The sequence below is a fragment of the Saccostrea cucullata genome, unplaced genomic scaffold (genome assembly GCF_032062105.1).
Source record: "Saccostrea cucullata isolate Sc308-1 unplaced genomic scaffold, CSIRO_AGI_Scuc_v1 ctg2879, whole genome shotgun sequence".
NCBI classification, from domain to species: Eukaryota; Metazoa; Mollusca; class Bivalvia; order Ostreida; family Ostreidae; genus Saccostrea; species Saccostrea cuccullata.
In genome coordinates this window covers 27,820-49,848 of record NW_026926074.1, presented here as the reverse complement: position 1 = coordinate 49,848, position 22,029 = coordinate 27,820, and the positions used below count along the sequence as shown (strand labels likewise).

General features: G+C 29.7%; 3 protein-coding genes across 4 annotated transcripts in view; all 3 read right to left on the bottom strand.

Moving 5' to 3' along the window:
• Positions 1 to 22,029, bottom strand: part of LOC134270679 (uncharacterized) — a 43,502-nt gene that overhangs the window by 17,750 nt on the left and 3,723 nt on the right. The gene's annotated exons all lie outside the window — the stretch shown is intronic.
• LOC134270677 (uncharacterized) lies at positions 4,133 to 9,998 on the bottom strand. Of its 2 annotated transcripts, XM_062752922.1 has the most exons (11): positions 9,850 to 9,998; positions 9,686 to 9,755; positions 9,438 to 9,523; positions 9,056 to 9,238; positions 7,396 to 7,467; positions 7,210 to 7,296; positions 6,538 to 6,611; positions 5,993 to 6,109; positions 5,743 to 5,827; positions 4,635 to 4,722; positions 4,133 to 4,546 (listed from the first exon to the last, which is right to left on the bottom strand). In XM_062752922.1, exons 1-8 carry the CDS (start codon positions 9,890 to 9,892, stop codon positions 6,080 to 6,082), a joined length of 645 nt encoding a protein of 214 aa, XP_062608906.1. In that variant the 5' UTR covers positions 9,893 to 9,998; the 3' UTR covers positions 4,133 to 4,546; positions 4,635 to 4,722; positions 5,743 to 5,827; positions 5,993 to 6,079. The 2 variants fall into 2 exon arrangements, with proteins under 2 accessions (XP_062608906.1, XP_062608905.1); XM_062752921.1 differs by having other exon boundaries at positions 4,133 to 4,722.
• Positions 11,364 to 20,783, bottom strand: LOC134270680 (uncharacterized). The gene is made up of 8 exons (XM_062752925.1): positions 20,687 to 20,783; positions 20,495 to 20,564; positions 20,246 to 20,330; positions 19,864 to 20,046; positions 12,749 to 12,820; positions 12,563 to 12,649; positions 11,904 to 11,978; positions 11,364 to 11,476 (listed from the first exon to the last, which is right to left on the bottom strand). The coding sequence occupies exons 4-8, from the start codon at positions 19,934 to 19,936 to the stop codon at positions 11,364 to 11,366; spliced, it is 420 nt and encodes a 139-aa protein (XP_062608909.1). The 5' UTR covers positions 19,937 to 20,046; positions 20,246 to 20,330; positions 20,495 to 20,564; positions 20,687 to 20,783.

Here is a 22,029-nt window from a genome sequence, read left to right as displayed (position 1 = left end):
ATAGGAAAAATCTAAAAAAATAAATAACATGTTTAATATTTGATCAAGGTTATTTTTTTTGCTGAAGACATTCAGGTACTGTAAATCACTTTTTATTCGCGAGAACTTTATTTACGCGTAATTACGCGAGACAGTGTGCTCGCGAAAATTTGATTCTCGCGTATAATATTATTCCTTAAGATTACATAGAGCAATAACCACAATTCGCTAAAATTTTGTCTCGCTAATCAAGAGTCAATGACTATCTCGCGAAAATAAGGTGTCGCGAAAAATTAGTGATCTACAGTACTTTTACACCCTTTTCTGCAAAATCCCAAGTGCAAGTTAAAGCAATTTAAAGTTGATTGACTGATTGATTGTAGTTTAACCTCCCTCTCGAGAATTTTTCACTCATACACCTATGAAGACGCCTCCACTTGCCGGTGGAGATCTGCAAAGTTTGTCCTTTACTCGGCACTCAGGGCCATTGAGCAGGGAGGGATCTTTTTCATTTCAGCACATACTGCGACACAGGACTTCGGTTTATACGGTCTCATCCGATGGACAAGTCTACACGTCCCACAGTGGGATTCGAACCCGTGAGGTAAGGATCAACTCCTGACTTAACGACTCTAGAGCAGAGGCCCTAACCACTGCAGTAGTTAAAAATGGTGCTGTGGAAAAAAATAATGAAAGTCAATTAAAAACAGTTGAAAGAAGTTATAAACTGAAACTGTACAGTTGAATTCCCCATTGTAGAAAAAAAAAATTGAAAGGGGGGGGTATCGTATTTTTTCTGTCTTTTCTGTCTGTTTTTCTGTATTTTTTTCTGTTTCACTTGGCGTTTCTCTGTTTGTCTGTTTACCGTCAAAGTCTTTTGTTTATTGGAATCTATGGCTTCCATATACTGAAAATGCATTTTATATGTAAATATCTTGAGACAAGACATGTCTTTAAATACAAAAAATCATGGAGTTTCAACTATTCCAACCACTGAAACCTTTGTCATAAATTTTAAATGTTTGAAGCTCGGAATTTAAATATTATGTGTTTTTCTAGTGTCAAGACCTTGTTTTCGATACATTTTTCACCTAGACCTCGGGGTTTGACCTACATGTTAAAAATCTTTAACCTTTGCCAACTAGGTTCTGCTAGACCTTTCATAACTCACAGGCATATTCCCTGTGTACACGTTCCTTAGGCCTGTTTATTTTCAACCTTTTTGACATACATGTGAAAAATTTATTGATAGGTTTTGAACCGATAATGGAAGACATTTATTTTAGCAACCTTCCACTTGATCTACCATACGGAGGTTATAGAGTTTTATATGTACATATTGCTTCATCAAAAATTATTAATTAATTTTAAAAAAGTGGAATTGTATTGTTACATTAAAGGAAAAGCGAAAATTGGGTATATCCAGTAAAATAGGTAAAACTAAATTTAAAATGGTTTATTTTTATGAACAAGAGACTGAATAGTTCCGGAGATCTTAACTTACCATTATCAGATATGTTGGTGTTTAGAAAATCTGCAATACATGAACTGTTCCATATTTCTGCAATCTTTCTAATCGTTGTATGTATTAATTCTCTGGTCTTTCATTATAAAAAGAAATTTCAATTTTTTTGGCGAGGTGTCTCAATAGCATACATAAATATTTCTTTTCCTTAAAATAAGAAGTTACCAGTATCATATCCAGGAAATCAAGTGTTTATAAAAGTTAAAAAAATTAAACTTATTTATTAGCCATTTATCATACTCAGTATCATTTCTGATTGCCCCTGCATTCCATAGAGTCATCATATCTATCAAGAAAAAGAATTCATAAAAATAGAGAAAGCAAATATTCATTTTTACATACGATTTTGTTTATGCCAACACCAATAACTTACAAAATAATATTTCCAAACAATTATGATTCGCACATATCATGACGACCTGTTTTCCTACAACGCAACACTTTTTTGCACGTCACACTTCCTATTTTGTTTTATTCCTGTTTTTTAACAAAGTATGTTTCCCAAAAGAACAGAATCAAAAGATCATTTCATCGTTAAAATGAGGAAGGAAGTGTAAATATAGTTACATTTGAAAAAAAAAGTTCCATATCATCAGGAAAATACATTTCTGGGGTTTTTTTTCTTTGATTTAATGCATTCATTAAGTTACAAAAAATAATAATAAAAATACATTGCCAAACATCTTCAACATCTTTTTTTAAGTTTCAATAATCCGACAAATTAGAAATTGTATTGTGCGCAGTTTGAACTTTAAACACTAGCAAGCTATAATTAACAATTACCCTACATTACATTATCCTTTATCTTTTTGTAATTTTTTAATTTGAAGATTGTTAAAAGGTATTATTTTCAAATTACATAGATATGCTTTTTATAAGTCATATGTTGCAAATTATCTTTTGGGGAACCGTCAATATTTCATGATGATTTCACAAAATTCAAGAGTTACTTGGAAATAGGTACTTGTTTTTAAGTACCTATTACTAGGTCAAACCATAGTAAAGGATCGATGGAATTGATCAGTTATAATCGTTTATTAAGTACTGTAAGCAAAAATGATTAATATATTTTCCTTTTAGTAGAGAAGAATGATCTTTTTTGAAAAAAAAAACAAATCATTACGGAGATAAATGAATGTAAGTGCAGTGTCATACACATGGAACAAAGGTCATTGTCTAAAAGCAAAACACAAATAGAAAAAAAATAATTCTCGAATAATTAGGCTTTTAATCCAGTTCCAACAACCTACCATTTTCATCATTCATAAAGACAAAAGAGATCAGGCTCAACTCACAATCAGTTATAAGATGTAGTGATTTTAATTTTAATTTTTGTGATTGGTGGAAGTGTCCTTGTGTATATGTAATTGGTTTTTAAGGGTTGTAATTGGCCACTCGGCATAATTAATATTTGATACTTTCTTTTTTTAGACTGTTGTAAATGAATGTTTTATTATTAGATGAGGGTTTTTTTTTTTCTTTTCGGAGTTTTACCCACAAAACTCATCAATTACTAAGGACATCTCATGTACTTATAATGGATGTTATAAACTTTGATTTCGTTAACGATAATATAAGTAAAATAATTTTAACTGATTTTTGGTAATCTTATAATTAAAAATACATAGAAACCCATACACTTAGCAAAGCATCTGCTTTTCTCCACTTCCATTTGAAGCAAAAATAAGAATCTCCAATAGTATGTGGGAAAAAAATCCCTTTTGCTTTTTTCGGGAAACAATAAATGAAACCAGTTACGTAGACAGCTGGTAGAATTACCAGGTGGAATCGATCGTGAGACAAAATCCCCCGTCTTGATTTAAATACAAAAATAAATGTAGACAGGCATATTATTTATAGCTAATATATTAATTAAAAATGGAAATAAAAAAATAAATGTTACAGACAAGTATAGTATTTTCTACGAAATTAAGGATGCCTGCGATTGCCGGGAGGAGTTGTACTCCATGTTATTACGAGCAGGATACTTTTTGTTAATAACATAATATAATATAAATGTGCCATGGTTTGAAAATCATTCTGGAATAAGTGTGCGAGTTCTTAATTCACAAACACATGTGATGCTTAAGCCTGTTGAAATTTGAATTCTTAAATATTTCGATCAATGCTCTTTAGTATTTGTTATTCATTATGAATCTTATATGATGAAATAAGTATGTCTTTAAACAATTGTTAAGGTGTAAAATACAACATTTTTTGGCTTAATTAAATTAAATTTATTTACTTACTATTTAAATAGTTTTGGATTGAAACCTTATAATCTTTCATTTTAGTAACGATAGTTGGTTTAATAACAAAACTGGTTATCTCCTGACAGTATATTAAATTGTGAATGTGCTGAAGGAAAACCCGAGGTGCAGAGCCTGTGCCCCTGATAGACTCTGCATATTCATACTTTTTTTCTACTGTGTCCTATGACAGCCAGTATAGAATCGGTAATCCTTTCTGTGTTTAGAATATATAAAATATATATATACCAGCGATAAGTATCCTCGTTTGATATATTTATCTGGCGAGTGCAAAATAAATATAATTTAAATAAAATCATAGAATGTTAAAACTTAGCTCCGTTAATATTTCTTATCGACAGCATTGCTTGACGCATTCATATCATATATTTATTGTAAATATTTTATTTATTTTAGGTTATAAAACATCACAGATGATTTGCTCATAAAAACATCATTTGAGATCCATATCAGTAGATTTATCAAGAACGAAATAGTCATCAGTTTTGTCTGCAGAAGGAAAAGACGTCTTTAGGTTGTAATCTAACTTGTCAGAATTTGTGCTGTCCTCAGTTTTTAACTCTTTCTCACGATCTTCTGGGTTTAATCCTGTATATTTCACATTTTTATCTGTCTGTGAACCATCTTTTCCGGTCTGAGGGATCAGGTTATAATATTCATCTCTCTCAGGCTCTTGTGAAATCTCCGGGAGTTTGGAAAGCTTCCGACCAGATGAAGGGATAGATTTCGTGAAAGAATTTGATTTTGTTTGATGATCAAAATGAATTCCAGACTACAAGAGAATCCAAAATCATCATTTAAGTATTGAGGGGGTAGATTTGTTCAATCGATAAGTGAGATTTATGATTGAGAGATCTCACCATTTTGCTTCACACTTCATGATACGGCCCCTCAATGTGTTCGTGAATTATTGGTGGGATACTGATTCGAAACGTGTTTTTCTGTTGACTGTAAGAGGAATTAGTATAGCCCTTATTGCCCTCTGATTTATTTTTCGCATTTTTGTTGTAAAAATAAATTAAAAGATAGAATTTTTATTCAACTCTCTTTTATTACCTGATTCTACCTATACTACGACGTTCTCAAAGCATCAACGTACATACATGTCCGATCACTTTAGCCCTTTTATACAAAATCAGGTTATTTACTATATCTCATTCATCATTCCTTTGAAATGAAAAAATTACAAAACGAACAGCATTCAACGGCTGTTCAAGTTCAAAAGTCCATTTAAACGACAGAAATAAGGAGAACAGAACCAAAGAAGACCTCTAAAACACCATGGATGGAATGAGTTGCCATAGAGGAGTAAGCATCCCATGACGACCGGTTCATGTAATATCTGCAGCGTGACGGAAAAGGAAACACGACGTAGACAAATCAATTTGTAAATAATGGTCTTACAACTGTTATGAAAAAAGTCAGTCTTCCACTTAATTACACTGATTAAACTGGCTAACATTAGGCCAATGTATGGAACAGAGGATTTAAGAAATGTGGACTTCAAATCTCGAAATAATACCGAGTGATAGATTCAATAGAGCTGTTAAATTAAATTGAGATAGTGTTATTGTAGTACTTATAATGAAGTCATCTGTTTTTTTTTTGACTTTTAGTTTGGATTTCTTTTGCAACTCATTTTGATAAATAAATGTTGTGACAGTAAAAGGGTCATTAACAAGATTGAGAGATTATAGTTGTGAAGTCAAAATAGAGCCACGCAAAATCACAACATTCAATGGCGTTTTTATAATTATTAAAATTTAACATAAGACACACATACATGTATCAACTTCATGCCAAACGAATAAATTGTATTAGAATGGGAATATCATCGCCTGTAAAACACAGTTGGGGCCGTTAAATCAGGATTAACGGTCGCAAAAACCAATTATAAGATAGTTATTCCCTAATTTATTAACAATAAACAAATTATCGTGAAATAAAAGATTTAAACAAGTATCTTACCTTAATCTTCCTATCTTTTTCAGAACCAGATATAAAATTCCACAGCCTATTGCAGCCGCTAGAAGATGTGTGATCACCAGAATGCCTTAAAATTGAGGGAGTATATACGTAAAAATGGACATTTGATACAAGATTCTTTTAAAACGCTTACTACACACAAATTTTGTTACAAAACAAAAAAAATAAGTTATATCTGAAAAGCAAACTAAGGAAGTTTTAAAAAATTTTAAAAAATATTTTCAAAACATACCTTCTCCAGGAGACTTAGTAGAGTCCTCAGATGTGTAGATGTTTTGTGTACAATTATCATTGCGATCCAACCTTTTCCTACATCGTTTTAATATTTTTCGTGTATATTCCTTCCAGCCTGAAGAAAACGATATTGTTTAACTATAATTTCATTTAAATTATATTTTTTATATTGAAAGGATTCTCCGTCAGGTCAAATATATGTGGCGCAAATAACTTCTAAAAAGAGTTGAAAACTAAGTTTATCCCTTTCTTATGGTGTCAGGTCATTTTTCTCTAATTTTTTTTCTCTCCCAGGTTATTTCTCTCTCTTACCATTTCACGGTAGGTCATTTCACGGTAGGTCATTTCTATCTCCTTCCTGGGTCATTTCAACCCATTTTGAATCTGGTCTTATATAATTATTTACATTTCCATTCTTGTGTTATGGGGAGAAATTACCCGGATTCCTTTCTTATCGCTCATAATTATCTAAAATATTTTCCATTCTATCACTGAGAGATGTTCAAAATATTTTACTTCGATTTAGAATATGAACATGCTTACATTGCACGAAACCTTCTTCCATTTTATCACACCAGTCTCCATTTCTTCGTCTGAAGTATTTTCAATCACCGATGCTGTAAATAAAACTTCACAACTTAAAAATGTTTTATCATTGGAATTCTATTGTTTAAAAAAGTATAGTTTTTAGCATCGCTCTAAAACATTGTAATGATTGACATTCTCATTGGATTTGAAATATAAAGAAACATAAAAAAGGGAAAACCACGTTATACCAAACATTAAACTTCGTTTTCTTTCTTAATGAAAATTTTATAAGTTCTGGTACAATTTATAAAGATGTATTTTAAGAATGAAGAAAGACATTGCTTTTTTCAGTCAAGTTGACTGATTGAATATTGAAAGTTATCATCCTTTACTTTTAATCAGTCTTGACTGTTTAAATGGGCTTGCTTAAGAGTGCTTGTGTGTACAATAAGAATATTTTCTGAACAAAATAATTTTGCAAAAGACTAATGACAAGGTTAGTAAATTTAAGAGTTCCGTTTTTATTGGAAAAAGCAGCTGTAGATGATATTTACCTCTGGACTCTTTGTCTTTGGGAATGGTTGTATATAAAGTTAGTTTTTATATTGTTGATATTGGTAAATTTTTGTGATTTGTGATTTTGTGAAATCGTCAAATTTCAATGCCCCATTTTTGCTGTTATTGTACCTGAATCCTTGCCATCGTCAGTTTCCAGAATAGAATTGTCAGTTGGTGGGGGCTGTTTTCTCCTTGTTGATGGATTATATACCCCTTCTGAAATATTTACCGTAAAAGGACATGTTTTTTCTAACTTATTCTAATAATACTGAATACGAATATAAATTATGCTACTGAGATGACTAAGGCATATACCAGAAATTGATACCGTCGTCATATGCTCCTGTTCGTTATCCATTTCTGTAGTACCATTTGTCCTCATTTGTTCTACAACATATTCAAAAATGCCATACAAGTAATTTTAAACAAATGCAACGGCATTTAAGATTAATTGAAGAAAATATTTAAAAGAGCTCTTTAGAGATAAAATGCTAAAATTTACAGACACACTATTATGGCACGCCAAATTCACAAAAATGAGCTAAACCTAGTTTCACAATTGATAAATTAGGTTTATCGACTGTAAACTATAGTTTACAAACCGTGAACTATAGTTAACGATTCGTTAACTATAGTTTTCATCTGTAAAACTATATACAACGGTTGTTAACTATAGTTTATGAATGCTAATCTAAGTTTATCTGTCTGTAATAAAACCTTAACAATAGATTTTGTTGATAAACATAGATTCACGTCTGTAAACTATAGTTTACGATTATTAACCATAGTTTACAAATCGTCAAACTGTATTTATCAGATAATCTATGTTTTGCAATCGCAAATGATAGTTTTCGGTGTTAAGTATAGTTTACGGTTGTTAAACATAGATTAATGCGTTAACTATGGTTTACAGATGTAAAATATAGATTAACGTTCTTAACTATAATTTACAGTCCGTAAACTATAGTTTACAACCGATAAACCTTGTTTATTGATTGTGAAACTATGATTAGCTCATTTTTGTGAATTTGGCGTGCCATACACTATATAATATATCTCCACTATCTCTTATGAATTCCATATTGATAATGCTTAAACACCGCTAAGTAAGCCACTTGTACAAATTGTTGGGGAGTGGCTCTTACATCAGTGAAACATATAATGAGATAAATGAATGGGGTCTGAACTTGATTAGATTAAATTTAAAGTATAAATTTAATCAAGTACATGGCGGTTTCAGACCACAAGGTGTTATATATTATGTAATCAATTACGCCACATATTATGTAATCACTTTTTACATATTAATCGTATTTATAACTATTTCTAATTCTGTTGTGGATTTTTTATACTGATAATGAATAGTTAAAGCAACATACCTAAGTCTCTTGTTTATATGAAAATGGAGGGTGAAGGCTTTTTCTAGAAATTCTGCGATAGTGCAATTACTGTGAGTTGGGGTCACGACAGTATACGGAAATGTTAAGGAAATGAGAAGATCCACAGATTAATTATTTTATCAAAATGATTTATTTTGCATTGTCAATTGTACATAAATGATATTATATGACGGTGTGCATTGCTTTAACTTATTGTTCTTATCTTTAATGTTAAAAGAAAAAAAATGACGGATCAATTTCAATTGTTATAAGGTATAAGTGGAAATTTTCGCGAGATGCAATTTTAGTGATTTGTCCTTAAAACATGGTATTTAATTTTAGGCGAGAAGCAATTTTAGCGACTTTAAAATGCTCACTAATGAAGTTAATACAAATTAAACATAGTTTATTTTTAGCGATATTTAATTTGAGCGATCTCAGAACTCTCGCTAATAATGCCAAAATTAAATCCCCGCTAAAAAATTCTGGTTATACGGGGGGAGGGGTTTATTTTAACGATTTCATAAACCCCTCTGGCACGAGGGCAAGCGGAGTCCTACTTTAACGTGAAATTGTATTGTTCAAATGTATCAAACCTATTGATTCTGATTCATTGCAAGTGACTTTGATATCTTTCTTCTTGTCATCATTATATCCTATAAAGACCATGAATTTCTTCCCTCCTGCAATGAATGCAATATTCCAAGAATAGCAGGGCGCATCTTCTTTTTGGCAGTTTTCTTGGAGGTTACTTCCATATAGGTCCAATGTTTTGCAATCTAAATGTCGTAAATAGTTAAAATCAAGGCACAGTTCTTAGGCATTTACAAAATGCATCCCAATGAACTATTTAAAAATTCTTTTTATTGTCTCATATCAATTTATCATCAATCTCTTTCGATTTATTTCGAAAATGTACATTTAGATCTGGATCATACGCCATCTAATTTTCTTTACTATTTTTGTGGAGTTGTAAACCTGTTATAGTGGGGGGCAATGGACGACATGTGGTGTTCTCTATCTTTGTCGGCAGTTTTCCTAAGGTGTTTTCTAAATTCCTCAGACTGTAAGAAAACCATTTAGAATATTCTCCTTTAAAGTAATAATATATATTTAAATATATACATCAGGTTTATAGATGATTTTATTATGTAGGGTTAGCTTAATTTCAAACAATTTACTACATTTAGAATTTCAATTTTTTAAACAATGGAAAACGTACTTACAATCTCTGACCTAAATTCTCGTCTTCAGCGTCTAGGGATACATCAACCGATTCCAAATGTATCACTACATCTACAATTTAAGAATGGTTTAAAACATTCTGAAAATATTCAGTTTTTTTTTTGTTTTCTTTTTTTTTGTTTTCTAATTTTCCATTGTTACATACTTAAAAGTAATCCAAACAAGAACTTGTGTTTAAAACACTTCATGATATCCCTCTACAAAGAAAAACGTGTCCACATTTAATATTTCTCCCGAGTGAGAATGGTATCTTCCTTGTTTTCACGTCAATTTATAAAAGTATAAACGTGTTTGTTTCGATATTAACAGGAAGGTTAAGGAAAATGTACCTACTTACTTACATTGAGATACAGATACAGGATTGTCAGACGTCCGTACAGTGCATTGCAAGTTTCTGGGAAAACAGCTGTACAGTTAAATTCTGATAAATTACATCATCAAAATTTATATGTTTCTTAAAAAATCGCATTGGTTATGACATCATGAGGAAGTATTAACTGAGATTAAATGATAAATTATACGTATTTGAAAATAACATGTACAAGTATACCGAATAACCGCTGCAGGATCAGAACGCAACAAACAAAAACATCTTAATCCATCTCCTTAGGGAAATTAATTAACTTGAACAGTAAGGGTATTTTGATCTTTGATGACGATGAAAAACGTAATAGTTATCTTGATCCTTGTGTACAAAGGACGAAATATCGAAAGATACTATATATTTCTATGTACGTGGGAACGTTTACTTTACTCGTTCCCAGAGAAACACGCTAAAATTCAGTGTCGCTGAAGGCGACTTCAGTAAATATTAAATTCTGTAAATATATCCTCGGCGTTCATAATGAAAGCACAAGTTTTGCAGCATTGTCTGAATTGGGAAGGTTCCCTCTGCATCATGATATCGTCAGGTTGTTAATTAAAAGTAAGTAGAGATTTGAAAATTTGTCCATAGAATTTCCTTTACTTAAAGATGCATGTGAATGTAGTAAAAAGCTTTTTGTGAATGGAAAGAACTCATAGTTTGCATTTATACAGAAATCAAGAAAATTACTGAAAATTAAAAATTCTTTGTTATTTGTTATGGGAAATATAAATTTAAGTCATTTTGTCAAAAAATTTTATTAGATTATTATGTGAAGAAATGGTATACAAGTCATAATAGTTATGCTAATGGCAAATTATCGCGAGCGGTCCCGAAAAATTAAAATACCGGGTTTTTGGCCTTTTTAACCTTAAAATCAAATTCTACGATTAAAAGTTTTAAACTTCGTTACTTTCTATATATATATATATATATATATATATATATATATATATATATATATATATATATATATATATATATATATAATTTCAAAACAAAATGAAGAATCGGTACAGTTTTTGGCATATTTAAAAGTAAAAATCCAAAAATATCACAAAACATATACTGCAAGCACTTTCGCCATGTTCGGCTCTTCAGGCAGTTATACAAATGTCAGGTAGGTTACCTGGTAACGTCAAAAGCATCAAGTTCATTGTGACGTCATAATAGATGTAGGTAGCGTTAAGTTGGTGTAATTGTTAATGTACAAATCTTGCACTAACTTTCACACATTATACAAATGAAATTTCAAAATATAAAATATACAGTATCATTTGCAATTAAGTTTGGGTTTAAAGAGTTTGATAAAATAGTCTTCTTTTGTAGATGCTTTGTGCACAATTATCATTGCGATCCAACTTTTTCCTACATCGTTTTAATATTTTTCGTGTATATTCCTTCCAGCCTGAAGAAAACGATATTGTTTAACTATAATTTCATTTAAATCATATTTTTATATTGAAAGGATTCTCCGTCAGGTCAAATATATGTGGCGCAAATAACTTCTAAAAAGAGTTGAAAACTAAGTTTATCCCTTTCTTATGGTGTCAGGTCATTTTTCTCTAATTTTTTTTCTCTCCCAGGTTATTTCTCTCTCCTACCATTTCACGGTAGGTCATTTCACGGTAGGTCATTTCTATCTCCTTCCTGGGTCATTTCACCCCATTTTGAATCTGGTCTTATATAATTATTTACATTTCCATTCTTGTGTGATGGGGAGAAATTACCCGGATTCCTTTCTGATCGCTCATGATTACCTAAAATATTTTCCATTCTATCACTGAGAGATGTTCAAAATATTTTACTTCGATTTAGAATATGAACATGCTTACATTGCACGAAACCTTCTTCCATTTTATCACCACCAGTCTCCATTTCTTCGTCTGAAGTATTTTCAATCACCGATGCTGTAAATAAAACTTCACAACTTAAAAATGTTTTATCATTTAAAAAAGTATAATTTTTAGCATCGCTCTAAAACATTGTAATGATTGACATTCTCATTGGATTTGAAATATAAAGAAACATAAAAAAGGGAAAACCACGTTATACCAAACATTAAACTTCGTTTTCTTTCTTAATGAAAATTTTATAAGTTCTGGTACAATTTATAAAGATGTATTTTAAGAATGAAGAAAGACATTACTTTTTTCAGTCAAGTTGACTGATTGAATATTGAAAGTTATCATCCTTTACTTTTAATCAGTCTTGACTGTTTAAATGGGCTTGCTTAAGAGTGCTTGTGTGTACAATAAGAATATTTTCTGAACAAAATAATTTTGCAAAAGACTAATGACAAGGTTAGTAAATTTAAGAGTTCCGTTTTCATTGGAAAAAGCAGCTGTAAATGATATTTACCTCTGGACTCTTTGTCTTTGGGAATGGTTGTATATAAAGTTAGTTTTTATATTGTTGATATTGGTAAATTTTTGTGATTTGTGATTTTGTGAAATCGTCAAATTTCAATGCCCCATTTTTGCTGTTATTGTACCTGAATCCTTGCCATCGTCAGTTTCCAGAATAGAATTGTCAGTTGGTGGGGGCTGTTTTCTCCTTGTTGATGGATTATATACCCCTTCTGAAATATTTACCGTAAAAGGACATGTTTTTTCTAACTTATTCTAATAATACTGAATACGAATATAAATTATGCTACTGAGATGACTAAGGCATATACCAGAAATTGATACCGTCGTCATATGCTCCTGTTCGTTATCCATTTCTGTAGTACCATTTGTCCTCATTTTTTCTACAACATATTCAAAAATGCCATACAAGTAATTTTAAACAAATGCAACGGCATTTAAGATTAACTGAAGAAAATATTTAAAAGAGCTCTTTAGAGATAAAATGCTAAAATTTACAGACACACTATTATGGCACGCCAAATTCACAAAAATGAGCTAAACCTAGTTTAACAATTGATAAATTAGGTTTATCGACTGTAAACTATAGTTTACAAACTGTGAACTATAGTTTACAATTCGTTAACTATAGTTTTCATCTGTAAAACTATATATAACGGTTGTTAACTATAGTTTACGAATGCTAATCTAAGTTTATCTGTCTGTAATAAAACCTTAACAATAGATTTTGTTGATAAACATAGATTCACGTCTGTAAACTATAGTTTATGATCGTTAACTATAGTTAAGAGTTGTAAACCATAGTTTACAAATCGTCAAACTGTATTTATCAGATAATCTATGTTTTGCAATCGCAAATGATAGTTTTCGGTGTTAAGTATAGTTTACGGTTGTTAAACATAGATTGATGCGTTAACTATGGTTTACAGATGTAAAATATAGATTAACGATGTTAACTATAACACTACTGGCTTTTAAAACCCCTGTCCGTATGAAAATCCACTGTCTTTCTCTGTATCCTACAGCCTTTTCACAGTAATCTACGGTATATCTACAGTATGCTACGGTATGCTAGCTCTGTATATACAGTAAATCTCTGTATGCCACTGTATGTATCCCCAGCATGCCACAGTTACATACAGTAGGCCCCGATACGCCTACAGTATGCCACTGTATGGCTACTGTTCCCTACAGACAACTACGGTAAACCACAGTATATGCCCCAGTACGCCCCTGTATAATTATGTTCATTGAAGCAAAAAGAAGAAGTTTACACACTCCCAGAGCACTGTACGGTTACCTAAGATGTGGGATTGTCAATTTAGTACACAGAGCTACTTACCTAAGAAATTTTTGAACATTTATCTAAACACATGGTAGTATTTTTTTTTAAAGTGTTAAGAGACTAATTGTGTTCTTTTATAACTCTGATATAACTATGAAAAATTAATAAATTGTTGTTTGAAAGAATATCTATCTATCAATTTTTAAAATTAATTATTTAATTATTCTTTGGTTTGATTTATTATTTAATTTATTAATTTATTTATTTTGCAAACACCTATTTAATCCATAAAATACTTGGAGTAACTTTGAACTTTAAAAAAAAACACGGCCGGGGTAATGCTGAATTTTGGAAAATTGTAGTTTTTAAAATTGATATAGTTTCTTTGAAAAAATAAATAAGATTAATTAACGGCATGAAATTAATCATTTTAAAAACAAATCAATCTATTTCTTGACAAATACAGAGCTGCATAGTAAACTCGGCACAAAATAAATAAGGTGAAGGGTTAGGTGAAAATTAAATAAAATGAATGACTTTAGAAATACAAAATTAATAAATGAACTAATTATTTATCTTATTTATTTATTTGTTTATCAATTCATCTACAAATACATAGATAAACAAAATAAATAAAAAATAATTTATTTATTTTGTAATTGACAAGACAACAAAGTGATTAAATATACACACACCCCAATTGATTTTTTTAGTTTTATTTTTATATGAAAATTATTTCTCCTAAAATATGCTACAAAGTATTTTTTAAGCATATGAAAACAAATTCCAATAATTTTACGTTCATGATGGATATCAAAATAATCGTCAGATTATGCAAAATTTTAATTTGTCAATTGCAATTTCATATTTTTACTTTGTTTTAATTGAAAAAAAAAACGGTTTTTAAAACCGTAACACGATTATGAAAGAACTTCAAAGCCATTGATTGTTTACAAGGGACATGGGGTACAAAGTAATGACACCTATTGTCTTTTTCACTGACCACTATACCTTGTTTATTTTGTGACAGAGAGCGACCGTGTCCTATCTGCGGCTGTTTGAAATAACATTTTCTCTTTGTGACAAAACCGTTTTTTGTCAAACAAAACAAAACGAAATAAAAGTATCAAAAAAGCTATTGACGGATTAAGATTGTGCATTATGAGACGATTATTTTGATATCCAACACGGAAGTGAAATAATTCAAAGTAGTATAAAAATGCTTCAAAAAGACTTTGAGAGACATTTTAGCGGAAACTTGTTTACATTAAATAAGCCAAATAAATCCAACTTTCGGGATTATAATTAATAAATTTGCTTGTATCGTCAGTTTAAAAAATAAATAGATAAATATATTGTTCATTTTACAATGATAAAATACGTGCTTAAAATCAGTTTTATTTATTTAATTTCTAACCATTTAAAAATCAATTATTGAATTTATTTTAAAATCTCTAATTTTCTAAAATGCAGCATTACTCTTGTTGTGAAGGTGTGTGTTTTTGTGTAATTTTTTTTCTAAAAGGTGCAAAAAAGCCATTCCAAGTAATTTATGGATTAAATAGGTGTTAGAGAAATAAATAAATGGTAAATAAATAAAATAAATAATTAATTTATCACCAAAAAAATAAAAATTTCAAACTTTTTAATTATATTTTTTAAATTGACAATACAACAAAATAATTAATTATTTATATCCCTCAAAAAGAAAATTTTTATGGTTTATGTATAAATATTTTTATCCTAAACTGTGTTACAAAGTATTTTCTTAGCATATTAAAGCGAATTTCAGTTATTTTACGTCCATGATGGATATCAAAATAATCGTCAGATGATGCACAATTTTAATTTGTCAATTGCAATTTCATATTTTTACTTTGTTTTGATTTAAAAAAAATCGGTATTCAAAACCCTAACACAATTATGAAAGAACTTCAAAGCCATTGATTGTTTACAAGGGACATGGGGTACACAGGAATGACACCTATTGTCTTTTTCACTGACCACTATACCTTGTTTATTTTGTGACAGAGAGCGACCGTGTCCTATCTGAGGCTGTTTGAAATAACATTTTCTCTTTGTGAGAGAACCGGTTTTTTTTCAATCAAAACAAAATAAAAGTATCAAAAAGCTATTGACGGATTAAGATTGTGCATTATGAGACGATTATTTTGATATCCAACACGGAAGTGAAATAATTCAAAGTAGTATAAAAATGCTTCAAAAAAGACTTTGAGAGACATTTTAGCGGAAACTTGTTTACATTAAATAAGCCAAATAAATCCAACTTTCGGGATTATAATTAATAAATTTGCTTGTATCGTCAATTTAAAAAATAAATAGATAAATATATTGTTCATTTTACAATGATAAAATACGTGCTTAAAATCAGTTTTATTTATTTAATTTCTAACCATTTAAAAATCAATTATTGAATTTATTTTAAAATCTAAAATTTTCTAAAATGCAGCATTACTCTTGTTGTGAAGGTGTGTGTTTTTGTGTAATTTTTTTTTCTAAAAGGTGCAAAAAAGCCATTCCAAGTAATTTATGGATTAAATAGGTGTTAGAGAAATAAATAAATGGTAAATAAATAAAATAAATAATTAATTTATCACCAAAAAAATAAAAATTTCAAACTTTTTAATTATATTTTTTAAATTGACAATACAACAAAATAATTAATTATTTATATCCCTCAAAAAGAAAATTTTTATGGTTTATGTATAAATATTTTTATCCTAAACTATGTTACAAAGTATTTTTTTAGCATACTAAAGCGAATTTCAGTTATTTTACGTCCATGATGGATATCAAAATAATCGTCAGATGATGCACAATTTTAATTTGTCAATTGCAATTTCATATTTTTACTTTGTTTTGATTTAAAAAAAATCGGTATTCAAAACCCTAACACAATTATGAAAGAACTTCAAAGCCATTGATTGTTTACAAGGGACATGGGGTACACAGTAATGACACCTATTGTCTTTTTCACTGACCACTATACCTTGTTTATTTTGTGACAGAGAGCGACCGTGTCCTATCTGAGGCTGTTTGAAATAACATTTTCTCTTTGTGAGAGAACCGGTTTTTTTTTTCAATCAAAACAAAATAAAAGTATCAAAAAAGCTATTGACGGATTAAGATTGTGCATTATGAGACGATTATTTTGATATCCAACACGGAAGTGAAATAATTAAAAGTAGTATCAATATGCTTCAAAAAGACTTTGAGGGACATTTTAGCGGAAACTTGTTTACATTAAATAAGCCAAATAAATCCAACTTTCGGGATTATAATTAATAAATTTGCTTGTATCGTCAATTTAAAAAATAAATAGATAAATATATTGTTCATTTTACAATGATAAAATACGTGCTTAAAATCAGTTTTATTTATTTAATTTCTAACCATTTAAAAATCAATTATTGAATTTATTTTAAAATCTAAAATTTTTTAAAATGCAGCATTACTCTTGTTGTGAAGGTGTGTGTTTTTGTGTAATTTTTTTTTTTCTAAAAGGTGCAAAAAAGCCATTCCAAGTAATTTATGGATTAAATAGGTGTTAGAGAAATAAATAAATGGTAAATAAATAAAATAAATAATTAATTTATCACCATAAAAATAAAAATTTCAAACTTTTTAATTATATTTTTAAAATTGACAATACAACAAAATAATTAATTATTTATATCCCTCAAAAAGAAAATTTTTATGGTTTATGTATAAATATTTTTATCCTAAACTATGTTATAAAGTATTTTTTTAGCATATTAAAGCGAATTTCAGTTATTTTACGTCCATGATGGATATCAAAATAATCGTCAGATGATGCACAATTTTAATTTGTCAATTGCAATCTCATATTTTTTTTTTACTTTGATTTGATTAAAAAAAAATGTTTTTAAAACCGTAACACGATTATGAAAGAACTTCAAAGCCATTGATTGTTTACCAGTGACATGGGGTACACAGTAATGACACCTATTGTCTTTTTCACTGATCACTATACCTTGTTTATTTTGTGACAGAGAGCGACCGTGTCCACTCTGCAGCTGCGTTAAATAACATTATCTCTTTGTATGAGAACCGATTTTTTTCATACAAAGCAAAATAAAAGTTTCAAAAAGCTATTGACGGGTTAAGATTGTGCATAATTAGACGATTATTTTGATTACCAACACGGTAGTAAAATAATTAAAAATAATTTAAATATGCTTCAAAAAGACTTTGAAACACATTTTAGCGTAAAATTGTTTACATAAAATTAGCCAAATAAATCCAACTTTCGGGTATACAATTAATAATTTTGTTTGTATATTCAATTTAGAAATTGAAAAAAAGTTTTTACGCAAAGATTGATTCATGCAATTGATTAGATTAAAGTTTTTAAGAACATCAATAAGTTAAAAAACAAACCCCAAGATTTACCCCGGCTACGTTTTTTTTGTTTTTTGTTTTTTGTTTTTTTTTTTTCACAAAAGTTACAAAGTCACTCCAATTTTATGGATTAAATAAGTTTGCAAGATAAATAAATAAATTAATTAACTAACAAATCAAACCAAAAATTATTAATTTAAGAAATTGATAGATAAATTTTCTTTGAAGCATTGGTTTATTAATTTTTCATAGTTATTTGAGAGTAATAAAAGAACACATTAAGTTTCCCAAAAAATTAAAAAAAAAATACTACCATGTGTTTAAATTAATGTTCAAAAATTTCTTAGGTAAGTAACTCTGTGTACTTTATTGATAATCCCACATCTTAGGTAACCGTACAGTGCTCTGGAAGTGTGTAAACTTCTTCTTTTTGCTTCATTGAACATATACAGGGGCGTACTGGGGCATATACTGTGGTTTACCGTAGTTGTCTGTAGGAAACAGTAGCCATACAGTGGCATACTGTAGGCGTATCGGGGCCTACTGTATGTAACTGTGGCATGCTGGGGATACATACAGTGGCATACAGAGATTTACTGTATATACAGAGCTAGCATACCGTAGCATACTGTAGATATACCGTAGATTACTGTGAAAATGCTGTAGGATACAGAGAAAGACAGTGGATTTTCATACGGACAGGGGTTTTAAAAGCCAGTAGTGTAATTTGCAGTCCGTAAACTATAGTTTACAACTGATAAACATTGTTTATTGATTGTGAAACCATGATTAGCTCATTGTTTTGAATTTGGCGTGCCATACACTATATAATATATCTCCACTATCTCTTATGAATTCCATATTGATAATGCTTAAACACCGCTAAGTAAGCCACTTGTACAAATTGTTGGGGTGTGGCTCTAACATCAATGAAACATATAATGAGATAAATGAATGGGGTCTGAACTTTATTAGATTAAATTTAAAGTATAGATTTAATCAAGTACATGGCGGTTTCAGACCACAAGAAGGTGTTATATATTATGTAATCAATTACGCCACATATTATGTAATCACTTTTTACATATTAATCGTATTTATAACTATTTCTAATTCTGTTGTGGATTTTTTATACTGATAATGAATAGTTAAAGCAACATACCTAAGTCTCTTGTTTATATGAAAATGGAGGGTGAAGGCTTTTTCTAGAAATTCTGCGATAGTGCAATTACTGTGAGTTGGGGTCACGACAGTATACGGAAATGTTAAGGAAATGAGAAGATCCACAGATTAATTATTTTATCAAAATGATTTATTTTGCATTGTCAATTGTACATAAATGATATTATATGACGGTGTGCATTGCTTTAACTTATTGTTCTTATCTTTAATGTTAAAAGAAAAAAAAATGACGGATCAATTTCAATTGTTATAAGGTATAAGTGGAAATTTTCGCGAGATGCAATTTTAGCGATTTGTCCTTAAAACATGGTATTTAATTTTAGGCGAGAAGCAATTTTAGCGACTTTAAAATGCTCACTAATGAAGTTAATACAAATTAAACATAGTTTTTTTTAGCGATATTTAATTTGAGCGATCTCAGAACTCTCGCTAATAATGCCAAAATTAAATCCCCGCTAAAAAATTCTGCTTATACGGGGGGAGGGGTTTATTTTAACGATTTCATAAACCCTTCTGGCACGCGGGCAAGCGGAGTCCTACTTTAACGTGAAATTGTATTGTTCAAATGTATCAAACCTATTGATTCTGATTCATTGCAAGTGACTTTGATATCTCTCTTCTTGTCATCATTATATCCTATAAAGACCATGAATTTCTTCCCTCCTGCAATGAATGCAATATTCCAAGAATAGCAGGGCGCATCTTCTTTTTGGCAGTTTTCTTGGAGGCTACTTCCATATAGGTCCAATGTTTTGCAATCTAAATGTCGTAAATAGTTAAAATGAAGGCACAGTTCTTAGGCATTTACAAAATGCATCCCAATGAACTATTTAAAAATTCTTTTTATTGTCTCATATCAATCTATCATCAATCTCTTTCGATTTATTTCGAAAATGTACATTTAGATCTGGATCATACTGCATCTAATTTGCTTTACTATTTTTGTGGAGTTGTAAACCTGTTATAGTGAGGGGCAATGGACGACATGTGGTGTTCTCTATCTTTGTCGCAGTTTTCCTAAGGTGTTTTCTAAATTCCTCAGACTGTAAGAAAACTATTTAGAATATTCTCCTTTAAAGTAATAATATATATTCAAATATATATACATTAAGTTTATAGATGATTTTATTATGTAGGGTTAGCTTAATTTCAAACAATTTACTACATTTAGAATTTCAATTTTTTAAACAATGGAAAACGTACTTACAATCTCTGACCTAAATTCTCGTCTTCAGCGTCTAGGGATACATCAACCGATTCCAAATGTATCACTACATCTACAATTTAAGAATGGTTTTAAAACATTCTGAAAATATTCAGTATTTTTTTTGCTTTTTGTTTTTTGTTTTGTTTTTTTTTTTTTTTCTTTTTCAAACCTTAATTTTCCATTGTTACATACTTAAAAGTAATCCAAACAAGAACTTGTGTTTAAAACACTTCATGATATCCCTCTACAAAGAAAAACGTGTCCACATTTAATATTTCTCCCGAGTGAGCATGGTATCTTCCTTGTTTTCACATCAATTTATAAAAGTATAAACGTGTTTGTTTCCATATCAACAGGAATTTAAGGTTAAGGAAAATGTACCTACTTACTTACATTGAGATACAGATACAGATATAGGATTGTCAAACGTCCGTACTGCATTGTAAGTTTTCAGGGAAAACAGCTGTACAGTCAAATTCTGATAAATTACATCATCAAAATTTATATGTTTGTTAAAAAATCGCATTTGTTATGACATCATGAGGAAGTATTTACTGAGATTAAATGATAAATTATACGTATTTGAAAATAACATGTACAAGTACACCGAATAAGCGCTTGTGCATGCGCGCTTAGCGCTAAAAAATTGAGGGTTCGGGATCAGAACGCAACAAACAAAAACATCTTAATCCATCTCTTTAGGGAAATTAATTAACTTGAACAGTAATGGTTATTTTGATCTTTGATGACGATGAAAAACGTAATAGTTATCTTGATCCTTGTGTACAAAGGACGAAATATCGAAAGATACTATATATTTCTATGTACGTGGGAACGTTTACTTTACTCGTTCCCAGAGAAACACGCTAAAATTCAGTGTCGCTGAAGGCGACTTCAGTAAATATTAAATTCTGTAAATATATCCTCGGCGTTCATAATGAAAGCACAAGTTTTGCAGCATTGTCTAAATTGGGAAGGTTCCCTCTGCATTATGATATTGTCAGGTTGTTAATTAAAAGTAAGTAGAAATTTGAAAATTTGTCCATAGAATTTCCTTTACTTAAAGATGCATGTGAATGTAGTAAAAAGCTTTTTGTGAATGGAAAGAACTCATAGTTTGCATTTATACAGAAATCAAGAAAATTACTGAATATTAAAAATTAAGTTATTTGTTATTGGAAATATAAATTTAAGCCATTTTGTCAAAAAATTTTATTAGATTATTATGTGAAGAAATGGTATACAAATCATAAAAGTTATGCTAATGGCAAATTATCGTGAGCGGTCTCGAAAAATTAAAATACCGGGTTTTTGGCCTTTTCGACCTTAAAATCAAATTTTACGATTAAAAGTTTTAAACTTCGTTACTTTCAATATATATATATATATATATATATATATATATATATATATATATATATATATATATATATATATATATATATATATATATATATATATATATATATGTAACGTTTTTCTCTCTATGCGGTGTTTGCTGTTACCCACGTCACAAAATATTGTGGATCCCATGT